Here is a 19,828-nt window from a genome sequence, read left to right as displayed (position 1 = left end):
GAGTAATTAATGACTTAATTTTCATTTTTGGGTGAACTAACCCTTTAATGTCAAACCTGAGACACCTCTGGACCGCAGGCAGTCCAATACATCCCTTCTACATGTAGTAGTCTAGAAACCACTGGTTTACATCTCCAGCAAGAGGCCTGGCATTGTTTTGCGTCCCAGGAAAGATGTCATCTTGATGCCATTAAATGTCCCTGTACAATCCCAATATATGCCTCCATGTCAGTGTTACCTTCACACATATGCAAGTCACCCATACCGTTTGCCTTGATCCACACCGTGACAGATGTCTGCTTTTGCACCCGTCAATGATGAACGTCTGCATGTCCTTTTCGTCTTTGGGATTGAGAATTCAATGTCTGTGTTTTTTTGTTTTTCAAAACCAAGCAAAAGTTTGAAATCATCTGACCGCAGCACATTAGATCATCTGAGATGAACTCGAAGCCAGAGAACTCAGTGAAATCTTTCCAAGGATTTCTTCTTGCATTTCTTGAAGCAGAGTCAGACTAGCGTTGAAGACTCCCGGGATTGTTCTCTTTATAAATTTTATATTCTTTCCTGGGACACAAACTCGGTTTTTTTGTGAAAGTGTACTTCTAAAGTCGAATTTCCTGGTTATAAATTAAACCATTTTCTTCATGGTTGTGTACATTCAATCCAGTGTTAATTTTATTTGATTGGAAGCAGAAATACAAAGCTCAACTTATTGACTATAGTCAGACTGTGTTAAGTGAAAACGATTTTCCAAAGTACTCCCGAGCACATGTGGCTGTATCGAACACAGTCGTATGACGGTTTCTCGTGCAATGCCGCGTGAGGGCTTAAAGGTCCCGCTCATCCAACATGTTTCTTGCCTTACCCTAAATGTGCTAACATTTCTCTGGATTACCTGAATCTTTTCACAATATTATGTATAGTAGTAGGGGATAGACAAATTCTTTGCAATCTTGCATTGAGAAATGTGATTTTTGAATTGTTTGACAATGCTCTCATGATATTTGGCACAAAGTGATGAGCCATAATCCATCCGTTTTGCCTCTGTACCAACTTTTTGGAGTGTGTTGCAGCCATCAACTTTGAAAATCTTTTTCTTTGTGCTTTTGTCAGTTAAATAAAGGTTAAAGATAATTAACAAGTCACAGATTTGTCAAATAAATTGATCAACAATCAATTTTACAAAATATCCCAAGTTTTCTGGATTGAGTTGTAATCGCAAAAAATCGTTTGGTTTTTTTTGTATTTTTTTTAATCGAAATCAATGAAATTCTTGACCGCTTTATGTGTAAGTGCCCAAATCCTATATAGGGCCACTGTTTATGGCAAAAAAGTCAATAACAAAAAAGATCTGCTATCAAATTAGATGTCAAGAGTATAAAAAGTTTTAGAGTTAAACATTAAATTGGATGCATTTTATAGAAATGTTGCTTTGCATGCATTACTATGGTAAAATCAGTGTATTGAAAGGCCTTTATTGAACCTAAATTATTTTAATATGAGTATATTTGCAGGATGCATACTGCGCAAATTGTCAATCTGAAGATAATACCTGCTAAATTAGGTCAACATGCGCTATACAACCAAACCACACAGCATCATGGACAACTGTATTCCAGGATGCACTCAATTGTGATCAACCAGCTCTTTCGTGAGTCCTAATTTTATTGGGCTGCCAGTGACGAGATATTTTAAGACTATATAACATGCAAGGTTTATTAAAGCATATTGCTTTCCACATACTACTAAAAAAATAAAATAAGAGTAGGCAGTACAAATATATTGCAGAGTATGCAGTTCTGCTAGAATCCTATTCTGAACACAGTCTAGACTTATATCATGCTGCTAGACACTTGCGGCTTTTGAATTTGTCAGATAATAAAAGTTAAAGGGTTAGTTCACACACAAATGAAAATGATGTCAATTACTCACTCGTGTAATTCCAAACTCGTAAAACGTTTGGTCATCTTCGGCACACAAATTAAGATCCAGTGTTGTGCACTCGAGACTCGGACTCGGTCTTGTCATGGACTCGTGTGCATATTGACTCGGAATTGACTCGTACTCGAAAATATTGGGAGTCGGGACTCTGACTTATTCCCGAGTCCACTCGAGTCCCATTCAAAATATGTCATGATTATTACTGTATATTAATATTTCTTTAAATTGTTGTTTGATTGAAACGTCCAATGATTGCTGACTTTCTTGTGCGCAACTGCGCATGACTTGAGACTATAACGTTCGCGGCACGCAAATGCAGCAGGACTCAGGTCAGATGTGATGTGGAGCCTCTAGTTCAACTATGTATTGAAAATGTCTGCCTTATCATCCCTAATTCAGTTTGCATATAAGAGCCACACAAAATTCGTGTGCAGTAATGTTATGTGAAAAAGAACTTACTGTAATACTTGTACACATACTTGCATACTTGTAATAATTGTATGTAATCTAATAAAATTACCTTTACACCACTATGTGGCCTTTTTACCATTACAGTGTACATGATTCCATGGTATATTTGGTTTACTGTTTGAGTATGGTGCCAATTTTATTGTTACCACCAAATATTTTACATATTCTTGAAGATAACTTTAAGTCTGGTTTGAGACCCAACCTTAGGTTATCTAACCTCTCTGGTCTCGGTCTCGACTTGGACTCGACTGTCTTTGGTCTCGGTCTCGACTCGGACTCGACTCTCTTTGGTCTCGGTCTCGACTCGGACTCGACCCTCTATGGTCTCGGTCTCGAGTGAGGTGGTCTCGACTACCACACTGTTAAGATCTTTTTGATGAAATCTGTGAGATTTCTGTCCCTCCATTGATAGTCTATGCACTACACCATGACGCTTTAAAGTGTTTCATAAAGGGATCGTAAAACTAATCCACATTAATTGAGCAGTTTAGTCCAAAATCTGAAGAGCAGTGGTTCTTGCTGAAGCTCAAACGTGCTGCTTAACATGAGAATGAACCTCATTGGTTCTTGCTGAAGCTCAAACGTGATGCGTAACACAAGAATGAACCTCATTGGTTCTTGCTGAAGCTCAAACGTGCTGCTTAACACGAGAACGAACCTCATTGGTTCTGTTGAAGCTCAAAAGTGATGCGTAACATGAGAATGAACCTCATTGGTTCTTGCTGAAGCTCAAACGTGCTGCGTAACACAAGAACGAACCTCATTGGTTCTTGAAGCTCAAACGTGCTGCTTAACACGAGAATGAACCTCATTGGTTCTGTTGAAGCTCAAACGTGATGCGTAACACGAGAATGAACCTGATTGGTTCTTATTGAAGCTCAAACGTGCTGCGTAACACGAGAACGAACCTCATTGGTTCTTGAAGCTCAAACGTGCTGCTTAACACGAGAATGAACCTCATTGGTTCTTATTGAAGCTCAAACGTGATGCGTAACACGAGAACGAACCTCATTGGTTCTTGAAGCTCAAACGTGCTGCTTAACACGAGAACGAACCTCATTGGTTCTGTTGAAGCTCAAACGTGCTGCGTAACACGAGAATGAACCTCATTGGTTCTTGTTGAAGCTCAAACGTGCTGCGTAACACGAGAATGAACCTCATTGGTTGTTGCACATCAAGTGAACATGATTGAGCTTGTTTACAACTGATGTGTGAGTCGATGAATGTTTATACATGCGTAGCTGTCAATGGAGGGACAGAAATCTCTCAGATTTCATCAAAAAGATCTTCATTTGTTTTCCGAAAATGAATGAAAGTCTTACAGGTTTGGAACAACATGGAGGTCAGGAGTTATTGACAATTTTCATGTTTGGGTGAACTTACCCTAAGACTAAACTCTTTAAATAGATTGGCACAATGAATAGGTTCGCCATTTTTGCCACACACACACACACAAAAATGTGTGGGTTGTTTCAACCCATGTTTAGGTCAATTATGGATAAACCCAACCATGAGGTTTCAAACTTGAATGGTTGGCTTTTTCCAACTCAGCATTTATAGTGCATGTTAAAATTCAGCACGGTCATATTTTGAGTAGGGAGTTTGAATAGCACAAAAAAAGGCCATTAAGCGTGGCCTAAAATCAGCGGTTGAACCGGAGAAAATTAAAAAAAAATTTCACCTTACCAAATCTCTGGTTCCTTCGAGGAAAGAGCAGACGGTCCAGAATATCCTGGTGGCTCGACCAAAATGATTCCAGCCGATTCCGACCAATCACCATGTGGTGATGCTGTATCATGAAAGACTCAGTCCGCAGGTACACAAGGCCATCGCTGCGATGGATCAGCAGAAATAAGGCCTCATCTCGCCGATCTACATTTGTCATTGCTGCCGCATTTCATACTCAGCTTTGAATCCGACTGGCTGAACAATGAAAACGTCATTTAAAACTGCAATGCATGTAATGCTCGCAATCTTCAAACATGGGAAAATCCAATCATTTCACTAAACTGGATAAGAACTGTGAAACTTCATTCAACCTGAACCTGGCATTAAGCCATTACCTTTCCATGTGTATGTGGTTGAGTGAAGTTCAGGGCCCTGGAATCAGCTATCAACTAAAGTCCTGGAATCAATGAGCGTTTACCTTCCCACTGGAGTTCTCCATAGAACCGCAAAGCAGGAGGAGATCCAAAATCCAGCACCACCTTTGAGAGTCCACTGGAGAATACTGATGATTTCATTCCATTCAGAAGCAGAACTCTCAAAACATTCACCGACGCGCAATTTAATATGCAGTCATTCGTTTGAACGGAGCTCTCCTGGACTGTTGGATGAATTTATGAACATTATCTACACATTTGGTAGGTTTGCCTTATTTAACAACCGATTGAAGAAAAAAGAAAAAAAAATCACCAAAAGCTCCATGAACTGATGTCAGATAAAGTAGACATACAAAATCTGAGGTTCTGTCGAACTAGAAATGAGAGCCACTGGTTTAAACGAATGTTTATTTTTACTAACAAAACTATTTTTAAACTATAGCATAATGTCTATAGAAACTATGCATTTAATATCATCAACATAATCTGCTTAAAGGGATACTCTGCTTTTTTTTTCTTTTTTGGAAACAGGCTCATTTTACCACTCCCCCAGAGTTAAACAGTTGAGTTTTACCGTTTTCGAATCCATTCAGCCGATTTTCTGATATTTAGAAGAAAATCAGTAACCAGACAGTTTCTGGTCTCATTGACTTCCATAGTATATATTTTTTTCTACCATGGGAGTCAATGAGACCAGAAACGGTCTGGTTACTGATATTCTTCGAAATATCAGAAAATCGACTGAATGGATTCGAAAACGGTTAAACTCAACTGTTTAACTCTGGGGGAGTTGTAAAATGAGCTTGTTTCCAAAAAAAAGTGGAGTTTCCCTTTAACCAGTGGAAAACCATTGGGTAACTTTTCAAAGCAGAAAAGTAAATAGTTAAACTATGTTACAAGGTAGTAGCGTACCAATCTGAGATGCTTTTCAATACAGGCAAAACTATAGTTTTTCATAAACTATTTTGCTTCTATTAGGTCTTCTTTCAGACTAGCGGAAAGAAAACATCTAAAATACATATTTAAGTGTTTTATTAGTGTCTGTAGTTTTACATTTTCTCAATTTTCTTTTCAAAAAAACATTTTTTCCCCTGTACCGAGGGAAAAAAAATCTCCACTTTTACAGCACTTACATACACAAAACCTAACATTTTTATTCCTATCTATATTCTTGTACCGTCCCAGAATGTCATCGGCCTGATTTATATAGCATTTTCTTCACTGTAAACATGATAGCCATTGAGTCATTTGAACATATTTCTTCTCCTTCACTCATAACAATTGCCATGACAAGTTTGGGATTTTGACTTGATCCATTGACTTGAAACAAAGACTATCTTTAAGTTGAGTTCAGTCCAGCAAATATTCAATTTGTGAACTAATAATGGTAGGTCAGTTTAATGAATCAGTTAAGCAGTCTGTGAATCACTGAATCTGTCAGATAACACACTCACTGACTTAACTGGTCGGAGTGATTCAATGGTTAACAGTTCGGTGAACTGGTGACAAGATGCTTTAAAGCATAAAGAACAAAAAGCCTACAGATTATTTTAAATTTGTACCCTTATCAAAAGTGTTTTTACCCGTATGTACATGTTCCATTTTCTTACTTCCTCAAGACTCTCAGACAGACAAATAATGAAGTTTCTTGTACTGTTTTTGGAGATGTGTTTTGTTTTAGCTGTTAATATTTCACACATTACTTAAAGGGATATTCCACTTTTTTTTGGAAATAGGCTCATTTTACCACTCCCCCAGAGTTAAACAGTTGGGTTTTACCGTTATTGAATGTATTCAGCCGATTTTTTTTTTATATTTAGACGAATATCAGTAATCAGACAGTTTCTGGTCTCATTGACTTCCATAGTACTTTTTTTTCCTACTATGGAAGTCAATGAGAGCAGAAATTGTCTGGTTACTGATATTCTTCTAAATACCAGAAAATCGGCTGAATGGATTCGAAAACGATAAAACTCAACTATTTAACTCTGGGGGAGTGGTAAAATGAGCCTATTTCCAAAAAAAGTGGAGTATCCCTTTAAGTAGCTTCAGTATGGCACACTGTTTTGTCATGTAGCTTGTATTAAAGTTAGATGCATTTTTGCAATGATAAAAACTATTTAAAACATCTTAATCTACACGCAAACTCTTATTAAGTTCTTTTTACAATAAACAATGGTATTATAATATCATTAAGACGACTGCCTATGATTGCGTGTCCTTGCATTCCCTGAACCCACCTGTTGTCCTCTTTTGGTTTTCCCAGCAATTGTTCTTCCGCCTTCTCTCTAAATCCACCAGTGATGCACATAAAGTCTGGTTTCCCTTTAAAATGATTCCTAAACCCCTAGTTCCTGGCCACCTCTGAGCTTCAGTGTGTTATGGAGTGGAAGCATGTGAGGAGCCAGTGAACGTCACTTGTAGATACAGCATATGTTAACATTTGCTATTGGCCAAACTCTTGAACAGAACCACCCAGTGTACCGAATTGTGCTTGCTGTGCATCATGTATTCTTTACAAAGAAACACTATAAAAATGCAAATCCATCTAATGCAGAAGTTCATTTATTTATAAGGCACTTCTAAAAGTAACTAAACATAGGAAATTAAAATATGCAGAAAATATTTATGCTAACTGTGCAAGAATGATCGTTGTTTAGATATCTGGAGGCTATGCATTACTGTACTACTTTTTGCCAAGAAATTGTCAAGATCACAAGGAACCAGTTGAGAAATGCTGTCTCTTTGTGCTTGCGTATGTCATTATTTCAGTTTAGAGCCTGTGCTTCTGTATTGCTCACTGACACTGTTCCTCATCTTGCAAATAGTCAAACTTTTGGGTCAAATCTAAAGTCGGAAAATTATGTTGACTAAAAATGGAGTGAGTTTTTGATCGAGTATGGTCTTCTGGTGCATCTTTGAGCAGCAATCCAACTAACAGAACATTTGTAATCCACATCAAGGATCTTTAAATAGAGTATGAAGTAGGAGTGGAACGGTACACATATTCAGTACGAGTCTACATTTCGGGACGCGTGAACACAGTGTTGTTTTAACTTCTGCACGTGTGCCGAACATCATATCAAACTCTTGAGTATTTTATATCGATATATTTTGATGTTGCAAACACATCTGAAAAATAAAAAAAGACAGAGTGAGCCGCTGCCGGATAAGTGCACGATATTGCAATATTGTGCAATATTGACATACTTTTCTTTTTTTCTTTTTTTAAGAACAGGCATAGTTTGATCAGTAAACCACGGTTTAATAAAATAAAAAAATGGTTTGTTTTTCCCCCTGCTGTACTGAAACCATACCAAACCATGACATCAAAACCAATGTGCGTACCAAAGCATAATTTCTGTGTACCGTTACACTCCCGGTAGAGCTGCACGACTGGACAAAGGAAAAATCGGGAATCACAGAGATCACGATTCTCAATAAATAACTAAACAAATAAAAACACGTCATTTAGAGGTCTGACAAAAAGTTAATTGCTGCATTTTTATGAAAAAATATATAGTTCATTTGAACGAATATTTAAAAAAACGGTTTGAATGAATGATTCAATGAAAAACACAATAAAAGTCACTTGTCGCCACCTACTGGTGCAACGATGTAATTATACAATATTTGAAGCGTCAAGTTGCTAACATAGACAGTAGTGTTAATTTCAGAGCTATATAGTTTGATCCCAGTACTTCTGTGAATTTAAATGATCGTAAAAGAAACGATCATACTATTTGGTGAAAACTGTTTTCATTTTTCATATGAAAAAAGCTTTTTCATACCCATCCATGATAACTGCTCTCTGGCTCAGCGGCAGCACAGACGCAGATCTGAATCACTGTGATCGTACTTGACAAATGTTTAATAGACATAGCTGAATCATTGGTATTTAGGAATAAGGAATATGTGTGTGTTAGTTTGAATCAAGACCGAATTAACGATTAATCGTGCAGCTCTAACTACTAGTATGAAGTAGGACTGCCCCCGACTAAAGATTTCTCTAGTCGACAGTTAGTCATTCATTTAAAGTCCCCGTGAACCAGAAGTTGCAAACGATTTTTCTCCAGTGCTGTGACGTATTTCCAAGTGAAATGGAATATTGAACAGAGGGCAGGGTTGTACTCTAACGCTCCTCCTCTCCATCTCTCGCTCATAGCGAACTAACGGTTTGAGGGGAGTGGTTAAGCGTTTCCCCACCTAAGCTGTGAAACCTACGTCATCAGAAAAAGGAAAACATTCCGTAACTTTTCAGATTTTGATTAAAGATTACCAAGGTAAAAATGTTTTTTAATATATATTTACTTGCACGGATTAATTGTTCACCACAAGACTAGTAATATGCGCTAACAAAGTAAATGGGTTCAATTTTGATTTCACGGGTACTTTAAGCCAATAGTCGATTAGTCTGGCATTTGAAATACAAATTAAGCGCGTGCATAATTCTTGCCACACCAATATCGGCAAACATCGTATGAACTTCTCTCAGATCAGAACGCAAACAAAATAACACCCTTAAATACTTTTAAAATGTATTATAAACAAATAAATAGAGCAAACGGACACACGTATAAGAGAAATATCAGGCCGACGGACAAATAGCCTCAACGTCGAATGAAAACTCATGTCAGAACACAAATAAATATACAATATATAAAAACTAATAAATAAAATATATAGCAGATACTTGACTCTCAGTCACTATTTTCATCATATTATGAGAAAAAGGAGCAAGTTTGTCCACTTTGTCGGAGAGAAGGAAGCTCCGTGTTTTGTTCATTGTGTAGCATAGTGTAACGCTAGGATACGATATAGCGCACGTTAACGTTAGAACGAGCGGCCATGTGTAGCTAAAGTTAGACTGTTTGATATGATTTTTGCTTCTTTACCCTCTCAAAATGTTCCCTCACTTTGGACTTTCTGCCAAATCACTGCATGGACCAGCAGTATTAACGATCTGTCACTGCGTGACTTCTCCAATCCCAGTGGAGGTTTGTTCTTCCTAGGATTAACCCACTAAAATTAAACGTAGTTGACCATTAGGGGGGGCAGCCCAAGAATGAAGCCCTGAAAAGTTTCTTAAAAAGCAACCTGGTCCATCTAAAACACACACGATAGATTTAGAGGAGAGTGTTTGCAACATGTCAACCATCATTGATTGGTTCAATCCAGAAACATATTTCTGCAAAATCAGCTCTACTATAGTACAGTAGTGGAACACTGATGTCGTGTTTTGACAAAAACCGTCATTGAAAGCGATGTTGCTGAAACACGGAAAGAAAACTAGACAGTCATGACACTAACCTTGCTTTATTTTGAGCTCTATGGCTCTTCATTTGCCAGATATGATGGCAACCATGCACCAGTAAACCGTCAGTGCAAAGCAAATAACACACAAACACTGTTTGCCTACTGTAAGCCGAAGACGTGACAAAACGAGAGCAGAAAAGTTGAACGAGACACCTAACACCCTTGAGGAGTTCTGTAGGAAACCCCTCATATTTTACCTGTGATACCGCTGGTAGTGCAGCTCCATCTTCCTGCTTTCCTTCAGGTCCTTCTCTTACTGGCACAACCAGTTTGGACACAGCACTTCTCCACTCTAAAGATCAAATTAAAGTCATTTGAAAAACATTACGTCTTTTCCAATTCATGATAATACACACTAGAAGCTGTACATGTAAAGAAAGGCCATTTGTTGGTGTTTACCTGATTTGAGTGTTTCAGAGTCAAGCATGCCTCCTTCTTGAAGATTCAGGAGACCGTCGGGTTTGACTTTTTCCCAGGGGACATAAGTGACGCCCCGCTCCACGTCCCAGTACTTCTTCAGGTCCGACTTTATGCCCTTATTCAATGCCCATGCGATCTGATCAAGGACAACAAGTCAAACAGCTGCCCACACATAGATTCAAAACAAGCATGTGGGGCTACTACACACTCAAACATGGGATCTGGGACAACCAAAGTAATGCAAGCAATCTTAACAACTAGGGCTCGGTAATAAATATCAATTTCTCGATATGAATCGATTCTCATTTTTACGAACCGATATCGATTCTTAAATCTCAAGAATCGATTAGTCATCTTGTTTCATTTGAATGAATGGAACGTTGTATCGTGGCTGCGCGCATCAAATAAATAAATAAATAAATAAATGTTTAAAAAAAAATATCGCAATAATTTTGGTCCTTTGTTACTATTGATATGAAACAAAGTCTCAATTTTCAAATTACGTCCATTTTCTTTAGAAATTCAAAAACATAAATAACGTTTTGCCGCTGTGGCGTGAGATCACTCTGGCGCAGCTCAAGAGAAGCAGCAGCGCTGATCTCTCTTCCGGGTTAATATTACCAGTCACAGCGCAAAATAAACATGAATGAGCATCTGAAAGTGTGTTAAAAGATAAGAGTACGACTTATCGAAATCCGTATCATGTCACATTGATTCGCTCAATCAGCGTTTCAGTTAAACAGCTTGTAATCAATGTCATGTATCGTCATATTAACCTCAGAAAACCCACATAAACTCGTTAGTCAGCTAGAAAAAATAACTCTAGAGAGGAGCATTTTGCTAAATATATACACCATATTACATATGCATTATAATCTTAATGTTCTTCTATATTTAATGCATATTTGAATAAATCTGGCAAGTTTTTATGACAGCCACCATTTAAATGTTTATATAATGTTTATATATTTCATATAATCTTATTTCTTATTATAAAAATAATTAAGTGTAATTTAAGTGTTTGTATAGCTACAAAACAGCACATTATTACCTTCATATTAGGCTAATGAAGCCCAACTAGACTCCCATAGTTTACAGCATTAGTTAAGAGATTTTATTTCCTTGAGAAAATTTGCCATTTACTGTAACTGATATCCAAAATAATCAATATTGAATCGAAATCGAATCGAATTGTGAAATTTGTGTCAATACCCAGCCCTACTAACAACAAACACAAACGCTATTGCATGGTTGTCATTTAAAGAATGGACTTGTGTGTTTGGAAGTCTATTCGTGTATAATGACAATCATGAGAAAAATGTATTTTTTACTTACCCAATAAATTAATTATGTGAGAAGAAGAGTTCAGAGTGATGCAAGAGACATACAACTAGCAAAGCTAGGTACTAGGAGATCAATTTCTACAGCAACTCTCATTTATACAGATCAGTGTCATATATATGTATTGTTCCCTAATCTAGCTTTTGTTTAAAGAGGACCTATTATGTTTATCTTCCTTTATTCTCTATAAATGTCACTGTTTCTGAACTCCCTGAAACGCCTCCATTGTAGTCTTGAGTTTCTTCCAGGAATGAAAATGGCACAATATTCCTCATTTATTATATTCATAGCCAAGGCATATGCAAACTAAAGGGGCGGGGCCTGCTTGAGTTAGTTAGTAGTGCGTTGAATAAGGCTGGGAATCTCAATTCAACTGGCCCCACCACAAAATAGTAACAAATTAATAAAATAGTTATTGTTTTTGACCTATGTTTCCTTGTATTGTGATAAATAAGGTTATGACACACAATATTATAGATAGCAGATAGATATGAAATTTAACAATTCTCAATTCCATTTTCGATACCACAGCTAAAACTACTAACTAATATAAATGTCAAAGATTATTAAAGACAAGTAAACGGTCATTAATAAAAAAAAAGAACGAATAATTAAACTTAAACAATAGCACAAATAAATAAATACAATAGAACAAGTTTTTTTAGGTAGATCTAACATTTCCTGTACAGAAATTTAATTAAATAATCAAAAGTAAATTAACACATATAATCTTAAGAGTACAAATTAAATAAAGGTAAATTCTTATTAAAGATATTCAGTGAATAGATCAGAACGCAAACCAACTAACATCCTTAAATTAAATACTTTTAAAATGTATTATAAACAAATAAATAGAGCAAATGGACACACGTATAAGAGAAATTATCAGGAGTTTTCATTATCGAATGTCAGAACACAAATAAATAAATATATAAAAATGAATAAATAAAATATATATCAGATACTTGACTCTCAGTCACTATTTTTTTTTATCATATTATGAAGTTTTTCCGTGTTTTGTTCATAGTGTACCTGGTCTTTGAGAAGATACATTTCATTTTTAACTTCCACACTCTGCATGAACACTTGGATACGAGCCTAATAATAGCGCACGTTAATGTTAGAACGAGCGGCCATGTTTAGCTAAAGTTATACCGTTTGAGATGATTTAATGATAGGCAAACGTTTGCTTCTTTACCCTCTCAAAATGTTACGCGCATTACCGGTTCCATATCAGTGCCTGGTTTCGTTAGCCAACCCTATTGTTATGTTCCTGGTTTGGACAGAAGCATGCGCTAAATGTATTCAAGAGAGTCATATAATAAGTAATAATAACCCTGACAAGGCATTTTAACCCAAGAACACTGTGGACAGGAAGAAAAGGTTGGTCACGGTACCTTAATGGATTTCTGGTTGACTTTAACAGCCCCTCTGCTGAGTTTGTTCAGGGCTGTGTGGGCATCCTGTCTGTGCACCATTACGATGTAGGCACAACCTCTGGGAGGAATCATCTGCACAGGATCAAACACAGAATATGTATTTAATAAAAACATTTGAAATGTTATGTTAAGAAAATGTAACCACAAATAAGCAATGGACTTAATAATAAAATAAGATACATGTTTCACATTTTGACTATTCCTGTAAGCAATATTTCCATTGTGGAGGAGATAAAGGATAAAGGCTCTGTTCCAAAATCTAGTAAGCAGCCTTGCTGTCTAAATAGACAACTACATCCCAACTGAATTGGAACCTTATAATAGACCTATTTGAGTCTCATATACAATAATGCACAAAGTCCAGTGCATTCTGGGACTTCCTTCACATGTGATACTGCCTTATTTGTACTAGGGCTGCAACTAACGATTATTTTGATAATCGATTAATCGGACGATTATTTTTTCGATTAATCGATTAATCGGATAAAAATTATATTTCATTTTTTGTTTATTATAACAAAATAAAACCCTAAAAACCACACTCTTTTGTGTGTTAAACAATCTACTTAATACAGATAACTTCATTATAAAGAAAAACAAGAAATAAAAAAAATATATGACCATAACCTATGACAAAAATGCTATTGTAAACTAGATTAGTGGATAACTCAGCAAAACTTAGCCTAGAAATATCACAAGTGCACAATAATTTTATAAAATCTAAACATTTAGTGAAAAAAACATTCCTTAGTGGGGAACAAATAAGAGACAATAAGTGTAGCACTAACTCTGGTAAAACGTACACATTGCTCTTTGTATTGTTGTTATACATTCATGAAAAACATCGTAAAAATCAGATGCACAGCTGTTTTAAATGTAAAGCACAGCTGTTTAGTGAGGACGCAAAATATAATAGATAGGACAGAACAAGAAAGGCTATTAATAAGCTTTCATTGCGCAAAAGTATTATGACATGATCATGAAAGAGCTGCACAGAGTGCAAATGCGCATCGCGAGCGCTGAATGATGCGCTTGAAGCAACACGGAGTCACAGGGCGGCGCGCAGCTCTTCAGTGTCCGCCGCATTAAAGTTAAAAGCACCAAGGAAAGAGAAAGACATATTGACGGTGTATTATACAGTATCTATGGAATAGTTTATTAAGCCTTTTCTTTTAACAGTTTTAAATTTCAGTTAGGCTACTGTGCACGTGAAGAACAATTATACTGCGCCGACTCTACTATAGTGTTGTGATCTAACAGACACTCAGTAGAAAGTGATTAAGTTACAGCAATAAAAGTCTAGCAAGATAGAAAAACCATCATATACCTTTATCTACGGATCAATTATAATAATAACATTGAATCATCTTGGAAAGAGATCATCATGTTAACTGTTGTAACGCGACGCGCTGTTTGAACACCGAATAGAGAATGACTGACAGCCGCAGTGGAGGGAAAAGCTTAGGTTAACTTGAATTTAATGACTTAAATATACATTTCTATCTCACATTATACTATAGTATGGCTTCATAAAGTATACACGATTAACGTAGGTCACCTATTTTGGTTTCAAAACGGCGAATTTACCGAAAGGTGAATGATTTTCGTGTGCTGCATATTGATAGCGGTTTCCTGATGCCCGCAAATTAGTTCAAACTCACTGAATCAAGAGTGCGCATGCGAGACAGAAGATAATGTGCTCCAAACTGTCCGTGTTGCGCGCGCGAGACAGGGTAGAGCGGCGAGGGAGAGAGACTGCATGTGCGCCTCATGAAGCGCATGTAAGAAGCGCATGTTCCATGTAAACAATCCCCGTGACGTAATCAGACCAACTAATCGATAATGACATTCGTTGACAACGATTTTCATAATCGATTATAATCGATTTTATCGATTAGTTGTTGCAGCCCTAATTTGTACTGCCTCTTTGGTGGAACTGACCAAAACATGTGAACACACACACACAACACAAATAATGGACATGATTTGGATATGTTAAAGCTGCAGTCCGCAGTTTTTCCTCTTTGCAATTGCTGTTTTTGAACAGAGATGGCGACAGTCATTCACGGAATTATCAACTTTATGCGAGTTGTAGTTCGACACAACACAGTCTTTTACAATTTAAAGCGGTTGAATCTGTTGTCAATGGTGATTGTCGTTTGAACCTTTCTGGATCCGCCATCAAATTGATAAGTTTAATTATATCAAGTGTTGTGAGAAAAGGCTATAAATCTCCGCCTCCAGCATCCTCACACGCAATATAGCTTACTAGCCGAGACTCTTCTTTATATGTTAGGGGTGTAAATCGGACAGCTAATCACGATACGATATCGATTCTCTCAGCCAGCGATACGATATTTGCCGATACCTCAAAAAAATTCTACGATACGATTACGATTCGATTCAGGGCTATATCGATCGATTTATCGATATTTAGATACTATGTGCCAAGTGTACACAACCAGTTACATTTATGAACTTATAATACATCCAAAAATATATTACATGAAAGTTTAATTAAACTCTTTGGAAAAAAAACTGCACACCCTCTCCCAATTGGGACATGTTGTTAGTTACAAGTTTAAAAAAAAAAAAAAACATTAAAAAAAAAACAAGAACGGATTTATCTGTTTTTGAAAATGAACTCTTCTGTTATATTAAAGTTAATTGAAAGTATATATATATAATTTTATGAATTTATCATTATGTGTGAAGTAGATACATTTTCATACATTCATGGTAAAAAATGACAGAGGAAAATAAATCCAAAAAAATCAGAGAATCTTTTGGTGGTACACAAAACAAATTAGCCATGAAGGGGTTAATATCTTCAAAAGGACACACACACACACAAATTTACTGGTAAGACTGTAAGATGGCAACTTTTGAAAATATGTGAAATAAAACCAATAAATGAAAAAAATACACGAGTCTATCTCTCTTGCTCACACACACAGAAATGAATAGATTGTGTTTGCTGTTATGTTAGTTTATTATGTTTGCTGTTAGGTTTCTTTCTGAAGTTTTATTACAATTTATTGAATTAAATTTAACAAACTGCCAATTAATTGCAATGTTTGTTTTGAATTATCGCCATCTATTCCTTATTTGGTTAGATTTTTAAAATGATCAATCAAATACTTAGAGTAACTTAAAAGCTTCCCAATAGTTCAAAATGTTGTTTTATCTAAGTCATAAGGAAAAATCTGATACTAAACTAACAAAAATATCTAAATCTTGACAAAAAGTATCTTTTAGAACGCCTAAATATACATCTAAATGTTGTTCAACCGAAAAAGTTACACACAAGTTGTACACCTTCAAACACTTCCAGATGACACTACTCCCTCTTAAAAAATTTATTTTAAAGGCCTTTACTAAACAGAAATATTTTATAACATCATAAAATATATTTACTCTCACATTTGATCAATTTAATCATCCTTGCGGCATAAAATCATTAAATTCTGTTAAAATAAACTCTCGCCCAAACTTTTAAACAGCAGCGTACATTGATAAGACTGATCTATACATACATTGATGGACTCGATCTGTCCGAACTCCTCCATCAGACTCATGATGTCCTGCTGTTGAGTCTTTTTGTCCAGCTGTCCGATCCATAATGTAGTACTGCAGACTGCAACAAACAAATGAAAACACTCAACACCATATCAGAACATTAACAGTACACTGACAATTAACATTTACAATCAGTGCAAAAAAAGATAGCAAATAATCGATTTTATGAAGGAAGAAACAACTGTGGCGTTCTCACCGCTGAGAGTTTCCTTCTTGATGGGCGGAAATCCTTTCTGTCTCCGCTCTCGCTCTTTCTCCCGGTCTCTCCTCTCCTCCGAGCGTGGCCTTGGAGAACGTCCTCGACGCTCTCTGGATCGGGAGCGCGTGCGATGATACCTCGAGCGTTCTCTGCGGGAACGGGAACCGGACCGCGATCTGCGTGAGTGTGAAGACGATCGCCTCCGTGGAGACCTGGAGATTATGAATGAATGATTCCACCAAATCAGCTTGTCTTCATAAAATAGCACAGCTTTTTACATTAAGACTAGGTCTGAAACAAACTGTGATGAGAAGACCAATGCCTGTGAAGAGACGACTCAACGCCGGCGATATGTTATGGCGCCATTTTATATAAACAATATATATTTAATAATTATATATAAACAATATGAATGTTAGCCAGAGGAGAACTGGCCCCCGACTGAGCCTGGGTTCTCCCAAGGTTTTGTTCTCCATCCAATCTGAGTTTTGGTTCCTTGCCATTGTTGCCTTGCTTTTGGCTCGCTTAGTTGGGGATATTTAACATTTAACAATATTATTGATCTGTGTTGTACTACTTTCATGTTATCACTGTATTGTGAAAAGCGCTATATAAATAAATGTGACTTGATCGATAAAATCAATAATGAAAATAATCGACAATGAATTTGATTATCGATTAGTCAAGTCTATGCCCTGGGAATATCTTGCTCTGTTGTGCTTTGACAGATGCGTGTGATATAGAGGTCTACACCGAGGCGATTTGCTTTATCGAGTCGGGTCCCGAGTCTGTCTAACATTGTGTAATACCGAGTCGATCTGAGAACACCCGGCCTTGATGAGAGCCAGTCGGCACTGTGGTGTGTTTTGTAACTTGCAACTTGTAAAATTAAGAATAGAAAAGTGTGAGGCGGGAAATAAAGTTAAAAAACAGCGACCCCAGCCAAGAGTTTTCCTGTTCCTATTGTGTGCAAAATTAAATCTAGACAAAGCTTATATTTCATGTTGCTCCAGCTTACGTGCATGTGCAGTCTCAAACAAGACACTTTCTTTCACTCATTTTTTTTTATAATAATGAATGAACCGTCTTGTTAAATCTAAAATTTATGGTCAGACTCGGCTCAGAAGTCTAATGCTGACGTCAGCGGCCGTGGCATTGAATGAGCAATCATTAATATAGTGTAGCCCTCAAACCGTATTTCACTTTATAGCCCTTAATTCTGTAATTGTGGACAAATGTGGGCACAGAGGACTCCTAATTTTTATTTATTATAAATGTTATACATCACTGTCTTCGATAAAGTTTTGTCTATCCATTTATGGTGCGTTTTATTTATTTGGGGGTATTTTTTTATTTATTTACTTCAAAAAGTAAAATATTTTCTATGTAAATTATGCTTATTTTTATGTTTTATTTTTTTAACTACATTAAAATATCATTCCAATAAGTTCTTAGAGCTAAAACCTAAAGATGAAGTGACTTTGCTGTCACCTGGTGTCTTATTTTGGCTTATTTTAGAATGCTCTAAATTAGTTTTTCCCATTCATTTCTATGGGTGCCCATTTTTGACCCAAATACAAGATTAAGGAGGGGGGTTTTTTTCACCCACTTAACATTGTAGAATTGAGTCAAAAAATGTGGGTGTGTTCAGGAGGCAAACTTAGGAAAAGTAGCCAAGTCTTGTACCGCTCAGATAAAGGGAATTTTTTAAAAAATAAATCAAAACTATTTTGCCCACATTTGTCCAGAATACGGTTTTAGGGTTAAATGGCAAACAGTCGAAGTTATTATTATGCTATTATTACAAAATTTGCCTATCGGGTTCAGCCGGGTCAAGGTCCAACTTGCAAATAATAGAAAGGTGCGGGTGAGTTTGAATATTAGGACCTGATAAGCCTTGTGATGATTAATGCCTCTGACACATGTTTTCCTCAACACACAACTTATATTTTATGGTTTATATCCTTATCTGTAGATGTTAGAAAGTACCGTGAGTATTATTTCTATTTTGCATATTCTGACAACAAGAGGGACTTGCTAAACTACACTCTTCAATCTCTCAAACAGACACATTAGATTAGGAGTGAAATAATTCTGACTAAAATACACATTTTGCAAGTGTAAAAGTTAAAAACATACATGTAAAACAAGTAATCATATTTATGACAGCACCAACATTATAGCCCATTAATGTAATAAAACTACCACAGTGTTCATGCGAGTGATTCGAGTTTACAGTAAGATGAATTGTAATAGTGTGCTTTAAAGACAGAGAGCAAAACTCATTAGCATTTAGTCCGAGTGTTCAAAGCGAGTGAAAACATATCAGTGATGAACATATACTTAGCCTCTAACGTAAATCCAACAATTTATTAGCCAGTGGCTAATGACAGACATTGTTTAATCACCTAGCATGATAATTCAGCTGCATATGTGAGGGATTTACTAACATTGTAGAGGCTTTTTTATTCAAGCGCACTCAGAGAACATACCTTGATCCAGTTCGTCTGCCGTGTCTTCGATCTCTCCCATCATGCACCGAGCGTTCTGTCTCAGCTGAATCCTGAAATGGGTCAAAGGAATTATGCATGTGATGTTAGCCTCACTGATGTGTAAATAAGGGCAAACTGATTTTAGAATAGTTTAAGCATTAGAGCTTGGACCGGTGAGGATGTTTTGAGTTATTAATATTAGAAGTCAACCGATTTATCGCTTTTGCCGATATATCGGAACCGATAGTTGATTGGTGGAACTATCATTATCGGCAAAAATGCACGCCGATAGTTTTTCTGGTTTGCGTCCGTTGCTAGAGCGGCTAGGAAGTGGAAGTAAACCAATGCAGGGCTCCAGACTGCGACCAAATTTCACCATGGATTTAGGCTAGTAAGTTAACTCTAACCATAAATATGATGTCAAACGCTTACAACGTAGCCTACACATCTTTGTCCTGCTCTTCAAAATGATAATATCATAAATGTTAAATTATATAAATGTTTTATTTTTTGTATTTTTTTGTGATG

The 19,828-nt window shown here is 36.5% G+C and overlaps 1 protein-coding gene across 1 annotated transcript in view; it reads right to left on the bottom strand.

Moving 5' to 3' along the window:
• scaf4b (SR-related CTD-associated factor 4b) overlaps positions 1-19,828 on the bottom strand; it is a 41,581-nt gene that overhangs the window by 15,882 nt on the left and 5,871 nt on the right. Inside the window, exons 11-16 of the mRNA XM_039678680.2 lie at positions 19,301-19,371; positions 16,806-17,020; positions 16,567-16,667; positions 12,989-13,102; positions 10,230-10,386; positions 10,028-10,122 (exon numbers count right to left, since the gene is read on the bottom strand). Of these exons, the coding sequence (XP_039534614.2) occupies positions 10,028-10,122; positions 10,230-10,386; positions 12,989-13,102; positions 16,567-16,667; positions 16,806-17,020; positions 19,301-19,371 (753 nt within the window). The remainder of the gene's footprint in view (positions 1-10,027; positions 10,123-10,229; positions 10,387-12,988; positions 13,103-16,566; positions 16,668-16,805; positions 17,021-19,300; positions 19,372-19,828) is intronic.

Source organism: Pimephales promelas, chromosome 16 (assembly GCF_988280905.1).
Source record: "Pimephales promelas chromosome 16, fPimPro1.hap1.1, whole genome shotgun sequence".
NCBI lineage: Eukaryota > Metazoa > Chordata > Actinopteri > Cypriniformes > Leuciscidae > Pimephales > Pimephales promelas.
The sequence above is the reverse complement of the archived record's forward strand: the minus strand, read 5'-3'. Positions and strand labels throughout refer to the sequence as shown.